The sequence below is a fragment of the Microplitis demolitor genome, chromosome 10 (assembly GCF_026212275.2).
Source record: "Microplitis demolitor isolate Queensland-Clemson2020A chromosome 10, iyMicDemo2.1a, whole genome shotgun sequence".
Classification (NCBI taxonomy): Eukaryota; Metazoa; Arthropoda; class Insecta; order Hymenoptera; family Braconidae; genus Microplitis; species Microplitis demolitor.
Genome location: NC_068554.1, coordinates 6,057,101 through 6,068,157, shown reverse-complemented (window position 1 = coordinate 6,068,157; position 11,057 = coordinate 6,057,101). Strand labels below are relative to the sequence as shown.

At 31.4% G+C, this 11,057-nt stretch overlaps 2 protein-coding genes across 2 annotated transcripts; one reads left to right on the top strand and one right to left on the bottom strand.

Moving 5' to 3' along the window:
• Positions 1-103: 103 nt before the first annotated feature.
• LOC128668790 (transcription elongation factor SPT6-like) lies at positions 104-6,269 on the top strand. Its single transcript, XM_053742476.1, has 3 exons — positions 104-184; positions 1,543-2,055; positions 2,142-6,269. The coding sequence occupies exons 1-3, from the start codon at positions 104-106 to the stop codon at positions 6,267-6,269; spliced, it is 4,722 nt and encodes a 1,573-aa protein (XP_053598451.1).
• Positions 6,270-8,388: 2,119 nt separating this feature from the next.
• On the bottom strand, positions 8,389-10,738 carry LOC128668740 (uncharacterized protein DKFZp434B061-like). Its single transcript, XM_053742330.1, has 5 exons — positions 10,564-10,738; positions 10,356-10,493; positions 10,101-10,284; positions 9,669-9,731; positions 8,389-8,630 (listed from the first exon to the last, which is right to left on the bottom strand). The coding sequence occupies exons 1-5, from the start codon at positions 10,694-10,696 to the stop codon at positions 8,465-8,467; spliced, it is 684 nt and encodes a 227-aa protein (XP_053598305.1). The 5' UTR covers positions 10,697-10,738; the 3' UTR covers positions 8,389-8,464.
• Positions 10,739-11,057: the final 319 nt, after the last annotated feature.

Sequence of the window (11,057 nt, the reverse complement as noted above, 5' to 3'; positions counted from 1 at the left end):
GCAATTGTCTGAGGGATAGAGAGCCTGAGAATCGTTTTAAAATTTATTTACAAGATCTATAAGAAGTCGATATTTAAACTTTTCCTTTATTATTTAGAGAAAAATGATGTCGGAATTCAAATTGAGTAGGATTCCCAGCAGCGGCCTCGAAACCACAAAAATTTCAATAAAACCAATAATCGCAGTAATAATTACAGTCCTGCATAATTATTTTTTCGGCGATTTAACTTCTTGTCTCAAATTCGTAGATTTCTTAACTCCGTTTTTCTCCGTGTGATCATAAATGTTAAATTCGAAAATTTTTTTAAGACCGCCCAATCTTAAGACTGACATTTTCTAAAATTATTCTACAGTGTGACCTAAAATCCTTTTTTCCTGTTTTCTAAAATAAATATATATATGTATATTTGTCTTCAAGTGAAAACACATTGTCTTCAATTTGTACAGCACTTAGGCTACATGACGTCAAAGATGTCCTGAGACCGATCCAAGTAATCATAAAAATCCACTAGAAAATGGTTTATTTTCTTTTAATAGAAAACATATATTTTAAATTTACTTTTTAACATTACTATTAAACGAAAAAATATAAAATATTATTTTACGGAGAATAATTATTTTTTTTTCTCTAAATATCCTGATATATTAAGATAACTTAAAAATTAAATAACACTCATATTTTGTAATTTATTTATTTTAAATACTCGTATAATCCCAATAATTTCTTCTGCTATAAAAAAATTTCCATTCGTCTTGTCTGAGATGTAAATTAGTGATTTATTTCCTTTTCACACCTGAGGGACAAAATATTTAAGTACCGACATAATAAACTCCAATGGTTAGTTAATTAAGGATAGACAAACTCTTAGTCATTATAGGATTAAAAACACTTACAAGATAAATAAGTAAGGGTTCATACAGTACAAGGGGTCATGAGTTCATTACCTGCGTAATTACCCAGTCTGCCGTAATGTTTGTTCTTTGTAATATACACAGTCTCCTTAGAGTTACCATTATTCTAAAGTAACTAATGAGATTCACATAAATTTTGTAAAATTCATCTGACCAATGAACTTGTAAGAAGTGTCCCTTCTACCTTAATTTGGATCTTTAAACGAAAAGGACTTGCTGGGTATTTGAAGTGCAACTCGCACCTTGATGCAGTTTAGTTGTCCTGTACTCTTTTGAGGATCACGATCACACTTTATCTTATTGATAATTGTTACAGAAGTTACTATTCTAACATCTAAGTTGATAGTAGTTACAGAAGTTACTTGTGTTTTTTTTTTGAAAATATCTACATCAAAAAATTATTGCTGCAAAAATGAATTTCGTAAGTTTTTTTTCTTTATTTATTTTTTAAAAATAATTTAAGTCGAATTTTAAATTTAATGTGGATCAAATAATTATTTTGAATTAAATATTGTCAAATAAATTTTTAATTTAAGTGAATAGATTAATTTTTTTTTGGTGCGACTTTTTGAAATGTGATTTTTTAAAATGAAAACTATTTTTAATAAATATTATTTTATTAATTTATAGTTAAAGAACACTGAAGAGTATGAAGAAGTTGAAAACAGGAGATTTAAGAATAACGTGATAGAAAGCGACGACGATGAAAGCAGTAGCAGCGAAAGTGACGGAGATGATGATGAAAGCAGTAGCAGTAGCAGTAGCAGTAGCAGTAGCAGTAGTAGTGAGGAAAGTGACGACGATGGAGAAGTCAACGGTAGTAAAAGACGAAAAAGTTGTGACGACGACGACGACGACGATGAAAGCCGTAACAGCGGAAATGAGAAAAGTGACGGAGCCGACGATGAAGTCAACGGGAGTAAAAGAAAGAAAAGTCATGACGACGACGATGACTTTGATGATCGTTTGGAGGACGATGATTATGATTTGATTGAAGAAAACTTGGGCATTACTGTTGACCGTCGACGATTCAAACGTTTGAAGCAGATGCCAGCCGGTGGATCTGACGACGAAGATGACGAAAATGGAAGGACTGAGAAAGAATCTATTGCTAATGAATTATTTGAAAATGGCATTGATGATGTAAGTATTTTAGTTTCTATAATAATTATTTTAATTTACTTTATTTAATTATTTCATGGATTCAAATTTATAATTAAAAATTTTAGGATACTAAAAATCAAAGTCCCAGTCGCGAATCGGAGCATCAGGGATCCAATCTTGACGACGATGATCAAAGTGTTCCATCAGACGATGATTTCATTGTTGACAATGATGACAAGCCCATACCCAAGAGGAAATATGTTTCTGCAGGCGATTCAGCTCTGGACCAGGCCAGGGAAATATTTGGTGTTGACTTTGATTATGACACCGTACAACACCAGTACGACGATGACATGTTTCCAGAAGACGAAGATGAGGAAGCTGAAGATGAGAGGAGTACAAGAAAACCTACAGGCAAAAATATTTTCCAAATATATGAGCCTAGTGATTTAAAACGCTCATTCTATACGGACCTAGATCATGAGATCCGTTGCAAGGACATTCCTGAGAGAATGCAGTTACGCTCAACGCCGATTACTCCTGTACCTGAAGGTTCCAACGAGCTTGATGAAGAGGCAGAGTGGATTTATAAGCATGCATTCACACAACGAAAAATTTTGCAACAAGTTACGGATTGTTCAGGCGGTATGAATAATTTAGGATCTAAAGGACCAGAAACTGTGAAGAAAATAAAGAATGCGTTGAATTTGATGCGCAATCAAAACTTTGAAGTTCCTTTTATAGCTTTTTACCGCAAGGAACTAGTGAAACCAGAATTAAATATCGATGATTTGTGGAAAGTGTACAAGTTCGATGCTAAGTGGTGTCAATTGTACCAGAGAAAACAAAAATTGCTGAGGTTGTTTGAAAATATGAGAGATTTTCAATTGGACGAATTAATGAAGAATCCTGAGGCGTCACTTCCAGATGAGATTAGGATTATCAAAGACGAAGATATCGAGCGATTGAAGAACGTCCAAACAAACGAAGAGAGAAATGACGTTTATAATCATTTCATGCTCTACTACAGTCGCGACATTCCGCGAATGAAGGAAATCTTGAGACAGAAGGAGATGGAAGCTCGACAGGAAAAAAATAGGAAACGTCAACAATATCTTTTGGAGGCTGAAGAAAAAAATAGTGAAGATCCATCGCTTGGGGATGAAGATGCTGAAGAGACTGAAAAAAATGACTGTACTCTTAAGCAGGCCGTCAGAAGTGGACCTTACGCACTTTATGTCCGCGCCGGGCTCAGCAGTTTTGCTAAAAAGTTTGGTCTCACTCCTGAACACTTTGCTGAAAATTTACAAGACAATTATCAGCGTCATGAAGTCAATCAACATCCAGTTCATCCTGATGTAGTGGCGCAAGACTATCTCGGGGGAAGTTTCCAGTCCACAGAAGAAGTTCTGAAAGCTGTTCAGCACATGGTGGCCATCCAACTGGCACGTGAACCAATTGTACGAAAATGCGCTCGTGAAATTTACATGGATCGTGCTAAGCTGTCAGTACGCCCGACTAAAAAAGGAATCAGAGGAATAGATGAAAGTCATCCGATCTATACCATGAAGTACTTGAAGGACAAACCAGTTCGTGAACTTGTTGATCATATGTGGCTCAAGTTATCGACTGCTGAAGCTGATGGTTTGATAACGATCACATTCAGCGAAACCGTTAAAGGCATTGTCGGCTCAGACTTTATCAGTGAATTCAAGCAGCTATACATCAAAGATGAATTCAACAGAAATGTCCAAGACTGGAATGATTTACGTACTGGTAGTGTAGAATTGGCTTTTAAAAAATATGTTATACCAGATTTGAAGAATGAATTAAGAGCTAATATCACCGCTGAAGCAAAGGAATCCATCACGTACTTGTGCTGTCGCAAATTATTCAACTGGATAAAATTTGCTCCCTACACATGCAAATTTAATGGCCAAGATGACGAAGCTTGGAACACTGGAGAAGGCATCAGGTCAATGGGAATCGCTTATGTTCCAGATGTCAATCAAGCTGCGTTTGCTTCAATCGTCGCTCCGGATGGTGAATGCGTTGACTTTTTAAAATTGCCTCATTTGTTAAAACGTAAGAATAGTTTTAACCAAAACGAAAGACATCTCAAAGAAGCTGATTTACTTTCTCTGCGAAATTTCATCAGCAAAAATAAGCCTCATATTGTAGTAATTGGCGGTGAATCCAGAGATGCTCAAACAATTTCCAATGACATCAGGGAATGCTTGGCAAAGCTTGCTGTCAAAGAACAGTATCCTGCTATAAAAGTTGAAATATGTGACTCTAATGTAGCAAAGTTATTTTCTACCAGCAATAGAGGAGTAGCTGAATTCCGCGAGTTCCCTCCACTACTGAGAGAATCGATTTCACTTGCGCGACGTCTACAAAATCCTCTCGGGGAATTTTCGCAGCTTTGTAATCCAGATGAAGACTTGCTCTGCTTGAAATTCCATCCCCTTCAAGATTTACTTTCAAAAGAAGAGCTTTTGGTGGACTTGTATACTGAATTTATCAACAGAGTCAATGAAATTGGTGTCGACTTGAGCAGCAATAAAGTTTACAATAAAAATTTATTACAATTCGTTTGTGGATTAGGCCCCAGAAAAAGTCAGGTTCTATTGAAAATACTGAAAAGCAAAAAAAATAAATTGGAAAATCGTACTCATTTGGTGACTGTGTGCCATATGGGACCTAAAGTTTTTATGAATTGCGCTGGATTTATAAAAATAGACACGGCTACTCTCGACGACAACTCAGATATCTACATTGAGGTGTTGGACAACACGAGAATTCATCCAGAAACGTACGAGTGGGCGCGTAAAATGGCCGTCGATGCTCTGGAATACGGGGTCAAAAATGCAGATCCAGGTACAGCTATCGAAGAAATAATAAAAACTCCCTACAAGCTTCAGGAATTAGATCTCGAAGCTTTTGCCGTCGAGTTAGAGAGACAAGGCTTTGGAAATAAAATTACTACTCTCTATGATGTCCAAACTGAATTAACTTACCGCTACAAAGATCTACGAGTGCCCTATAAATCTCCATCTCCTGAAGAAATGTTTACTCTATTGACCAAAGAGACTCAAGAAACTTTTTACGTCGGCAAACTAGTCCAGGCAACAGTTATTGGGTTCAGATTCAAAAAACCCAAAGTTACACAACTGGATCAAGCACACCCCGTTAAAAATGACGATACTGGACTCTGGAAGTGTCCATTCTGTTCCAAGGATGATTTTGTTGAACTCACTAAAGTATGGAATCATTTTGACACGGGATCTTGTCCAGGAAAAGCTGTCGGCGTTAGACTTCGTTTGGACAATGGAGTGTCTGGATACCTTAATTCTATAAATATATCTGATAATTATGTCGCGAATCCTCAGGATCGGGTGCATATCCAACAAGTGATAGCTTGTCGTATTATCAAAATTGATGTAGACCAATTCGGCAGCGAATGTTCCAGTAAAAGCAGCGATCTTGCTGACGTAAATAATACCTGGCGACCTGCTAAGGACTTATACTACGACACAGAGGCTGAAGAAGAAGATAAAAGAGCAGAAAAAGAAAGCAGGAAAAGTAAACAGCCGATTTATACTACACGTCTTGTTGTCCATCCGTCATTTCACAATATAAGTTTCGCTGAAGCTGAGAAGATGATAAAGACTATGGATCAAGGGGAAGCTATTATCAGACCCAGCAGCAAAGGAATCGATCATTTAACAGTCACTTGGAAAGTAACTGATGACATTTATCAGTACATTGATGTAATTGAAACAGATAAATCAAATTCTTTTTCATTGGGACGAAGTTTGTGGATCGGCACTGAAAAATTTGAAGACCTGGATGAAATACTTGCGAGATATATCAACGTAATGGCTAGTAATGTCGTAGAAATACTTAAATTTAAGTACTATCACCCTGAGGTTCTTGGATTCAAAGAAAAGGCTGAGCAAATATTAAAGGAACAGAAGAGAAAAAATCCTGCTAGTATTCCATACATTTTTTCGGCTTCGAAAAATTATCCTGGTAAATTTTTACTGTCGTACGTGCCTCGATTAAGATGTTACCATGAGTATGTTACTGTTATCTCACAGGGATTCAAATATCGCAACCAAGTGTTCAATAATCTTGATGCATTGATATGTTGGTTCAAAAAACATTTCAGGAACCCAATTGTTGTACCCCCTAGGGTTTCTGAAATGACACATCGTAATACTTCAGAGATCAAATGTTTAGCTGCTTGATTATTATTTTTATTTATTTATAAATTTGTATATATTTATTTTCAAGGCTTTTATCACTTCTCAATAAATTCAATGATGTTTGTATTTTTTAATAAAGAACAATCAAACGAATACCAATTTTTTTTTTTTTAAATATTCCCATTAATAGATAATTAAGACTTTAGTTTATAAGAAATTAGTTTTATATTTAGAACTTAAGCTGCTGTCCAATACGTTGCGGAAATGAAGAATTTAGTCTAAGGTAAGTTCATTTTTAGTTCAATTTTACTGCCGTAAATAAATTAAGAATAAATATTTCTATACAATTGATTTAAATATATATATCTATATGTATATTTTCACAGCGTATTAGAAACGATACATAATTTTACAATAAGGCAAAACATAAATCTTTTTATAACAATGTTAATACATTAATCGTATTAGAAAAATTAATAAGTAAAAATGAGGAATTTTTTTATTTATATATATTTATTATATTAGTTGCATTTTTTTAATAATTAATATAAAAGAATTATAAATGTCTTTTAAATATTTTTTTCTTCATTAATTAACGATTACGAGGCATTACCTCAGACTTATTTGTTTTATTTACTTTTTTTTTTATTTTGTCGCACTTAATTTTATTATGTTCTTCGCAGTTTTTTAAAAACTTACAAAATATCTAATTAAAAAAAAATAATTAAATCAACAAAAAATATCAGTTTACATTTGTGCCACATAAATGTAAAACTAACTTTGATTTTCTTTCATTTTCCTACACTTCCGCTAATAATAAAATATTTAACCCCTATTTCTCATACAATTTATTTATTAATCAGCGGATTTTTTATTTATTCAAACAAGAGAACAAACCAATATTTACATAATACGTTCTCTCTTCATTATTTTTTATTCAATTCTCTTTTCAATAATAATAATAATTATAATAGTAACTTTCAAATAAATATTTCACGATTGAGCATTTGCATTTTTTTAGAAAAACACTAGAAAAAATAAAAAAAAAAATAATAAATTTAAATTGCAAATGTTCTAGTCCGTGACAGCAAAGAATCAAAAATAAAAAGTACTTAATAATAACAATTTTGTTAATATCTAAACACTTATATATTCTAGCTCTTAATTTTTAGGACAATTGGTATTATTACATTTTATTTAAAAAAAAAAATAATAAAACATTAAACTTAAGCGCAACCTCGCGTATTAGTTCAACTTTTTTTTTTTTATCAGATCATAATTGTTCCAATAAAAAATTAATAGGTAATGGTAAATATTAATTTTCTTACAACAAAAATTACAGAAGTCTACGCGCGGGTCTGCCATTTGATGTTTTTTTTTCCCCGAACCGGATCAGTACCCGCGCGTAGAAAATCTCTTTTCAAAGTTACAATTACATTTAAATTTAATTTTTAATATATGAAAAAAAAATTAGGAACAAAGTTTTAGTATAAAGATTAAACAAATAATTATTTTAAGTAAAAGTAAATTAATTACACAATTAAATATTTAATAAATGATAATTATAAATATTATTTATGTAAATGGCATTCAAATGTGTAATGAGATTGTTTTTCTTTTTTAGCTTGTTTGTACGAACTAATTTCGTTCGGTAACGAAAATTCGGTACTATTAGGAACACTTGTTAGTTTATTTTAAAAATTTATTATTATTTATATTTTAATTAACTGACTTTAGTTCATCTCTGTGACCAATAAATCATATTATACAATAGTTTATTTATTTATAAATCTGTTGTCACTTAGTAACGTTAAACTTTTTATAATTTCGTCAAACGAGGCTCAATATTAATTAATATGTAAGTTAGTTTATATATTTTAATAAACTTGCTTGATAAATAGAAATTTTAATAATTTTTTAAATTATTTTCACTACACTTAAATATGTTAATTCTATTTTTCGATATTTTTTTTTTTAAAATTACGTTTTAAATATTTTTTTTTAGTTTTTTTTTTTTTTTTTTAGACAATGTAAACAATTTATTAGCGATGCTCTTAATAATTACTGGCATTGCGTTTGATTAAAAACAGTATGAAAAGTTCGATCAAAGATAATCTATTTTTTTTTTTTTTTTTTTTTAATTTATAAACACGATATTTGTGATAATTTTTTGATGATAATATAAACATACGTCTCGCGTAAACGATTTAAAGTTTTTTTTTAGTTTTAAATTTTAATTACAATCTAAATGGAGCTCTCTGATCAATGGCCGTGGGTTTGGTTCCTTTGCGTGATGAAACTGGAAGAGCTGAGACTGAAGTATCTGAAGCTCCTGAAGGTTTGCGCGATAATTTTGACGCCGGTGGCAAGGGCGTCGATGAACCACTGGAAGGTGTTCGTGTCCTAAGATAATTTAATTATAATAATTAGTAATTTTTATAAATTAATTATTATTTACACCAAGATAAACTACAGTTGACATTTAGACTCTTGACAATCACATTTTTCTACAAGCTATTTTTATAAGCATTTATTTATAAAGCAAACAAAATAATCATTTTTAAATTTAAATTTCTACTTTAAGAAATTATTATTTCAGTGTCAATTTTACTTTAACTAAATTTTTTAAATTGTGACTAAAAATAAGACCACGGATCGCTAGATTACGTGACATAAAATTGAAAAATGATTATTTTGTAAATATTTAAACAATGAATGACAGATGCTAGTTACCTAGCATATTTAATAGCTGATGAATAGTTAGTTGCTGAACTGGTACAGACAGAGCTGCCCCTGATATATATTTATGAGAGTTAGTATTATTTCAAAGCAAAATAAAATAGATATTTAGATAAATAAACAGTAAGGGTAAATACAAAAAAAAAAAAAAAAAAAAAAAACAAATAATAATAAAAGTCGGAGGTTGTTTTAAATAAAAATAATTTGATAATTTGAAAGTGGGTAAAGGAATTGTGCTGTCACTCATTAAAACGGTACTTTTTTTTTGGTTTTGGGAAAAATAATAATAATAATAATATCAGTTCAGTTTATGATGCAAGGAAAGAAAACGGACATGACAAACTAGCGACAGATCAGGCATACCCAGTGGAGTCAGTTGAAATTGTAGAATGGTTGCTTTGCGTGGAATGAGTTGAAAAATTACTCGTTGTAGATTGAGGAGATTTAATATCTGGTCCCACGTACACAGGAATCCGCGAGCGACTAAACCATCACCAGAGTTATAGAGAGCAAGACAGTGGAAATGTTAATTGAAAGTGGTTTTATTTTTATCTTTTTATATATATATATATATATATATATATATATATATATATATATATATATCAGAAATAAACCATTAGTTAAAGCAGCCTATTTTATTATTATCCCGACACCGTATTAAATAAATTATAATTCCCAGTTATATTAATTACGCTTTACCTATTTGGTGTTACGGCACCAGAAAGAGTTGGGATACTCGATGTTCTATAAATCGAACCAAGCCTAAAAAAATTTTTAGTTATGACTCTAGATCAGTTTGTTATGTTTTTCAATTTTTTTTTTTTAAATAAAATCTAGCGAATTTAATAATAAATTAAAATATTAAAAAGTAGCAGTAAAAAATTAATTATTTAATTAAAGGCTCGCGACTATTTTTTAAATTTTAAATATTTAAAATATTTTATTATGCTAATTAATATAAATATAAATGATGTGTTAATTTATTTTTAAAATTTTAAATGCAGTTGATAATGCAGTTAAATCTATTGCGCTGTCAATAAATCTGGAGCAATGCATATTAGTTTTTTTTTTTATCTGTGAAATTTAAATGCAGGATTTTATTTATAAAAAATATAAGTAATAAAAACTTACCTAGATGGGACTCCGCTTGCAGGACTTACGAGTCCAGTGGGAGTCCGAGGTCGAGATGTTGATGACCCGTTTACTGGAGGAATTAATTTTCTTCCAGAAATACTGTTGTGTCGACTTGACGTCGGTGTTGTTCCAGTTGTACCTAGTGTTCTTCGTGGAATACGACTTGGAGTACCTGATTCATCTAAACAAAATTAAATATAAATAAAACGTCAAATACTTAAATAAATATTTAATAAAGTAAAATATAATTACCTGTACTATCTAATGATTGAGTTGAACCATATCGACTTGGTAGTTTACTACCTTGTCTTGACGCTGGTCTACTACTGGGTCTACTTGCTGGCCTTGATGCCGGTCGTGATGCTGGACGGCTAGATGGACGGCTGCCACCTAATTTAAATTTAATTATATAAAGTATATTCATAAATATAATCATCCTACTGATTAATTGAGTACTTACTTGGTGTAATGACACTTCTGTAAGGAGTACTAGTTTTTCTTGTTGACAATTTGAATGAGCTCTCATTGTCACTGAGACTATCTGGTGTACCAGCACTTAAAGATGACCTTGACGCGCGATGCGAATGACCCATCGGTACACTTCTGACACTGCGTTCTCTGACCTGAATTTGAAAAAAAATTAATTAATTAATTAATTAATAACTAATTACTCAATTTATTGCTCAATTCAGTAGGTATAAAAATCAAGCGTAATTATAAAACAAATAGGATTTTTTATTACAATTAAAGTGTATGTGTTTGTGATGGCATTTATAATAAACTTAAATTCATAAAGATTTTATATTTTTCTGTAGAAATATTAAATTTAATTACAAAGAATCTTTATAAATTTAAATATTTTTGCTGTTCATTAAATAAAATAATAGGGAATAAAAAATCGTGTACGTACCAACAGCTCCTACGAATGGATTAAGTGCTAATGATTAAATTTAA

Excerpts from the sequence above, each read along its gene's own strand:
- LOC128668740 (XM_053742330.1), bottom strand. The coding sequence starts at position 10,696 with ATGGGTCATTCGCATCGCGCGTCAAGGTCATCTTTAAGTGCTGGTACA. Across the intron at positions 10,285-10,355 it reads TCAATCATTAGATAGTACAG|ATGAATCAGGTACTCCAAGT; the intron begins GTAATTATATTT and ends AATTTTGTTTAG. Across the intron at positions 9,732-10,100 it reads GCAAGCGGAGTCCCATCTAG|GCTTGGTTCGATTTATAGAA; the intron begins GTAAGTTTTTAT and ends AAATTTTTTTAG.
- LOC128668790 (XM_053742476.1), top strand. The coding sequence starts at position 104 with ATGATGTCGGAATTCAAATTGAGTAGGATTCCCAGCAGCGGCCTCGAA. Across the intron at positions 185-1,542 it reads CAATAAAACCAATAATCGCA|TTAAAGAACACTGAAGAGTA; the intron begins GTAATAATTACA and ends ATTAATTTATAG. Across the intron at positions 2,056-2,141 it reads TTGAAAATGGCATTGATGAT|GATACTAAAAATCAAAGTCC; the intron begins GTAAGTATTTTA and ends TAAAAATTTTAG.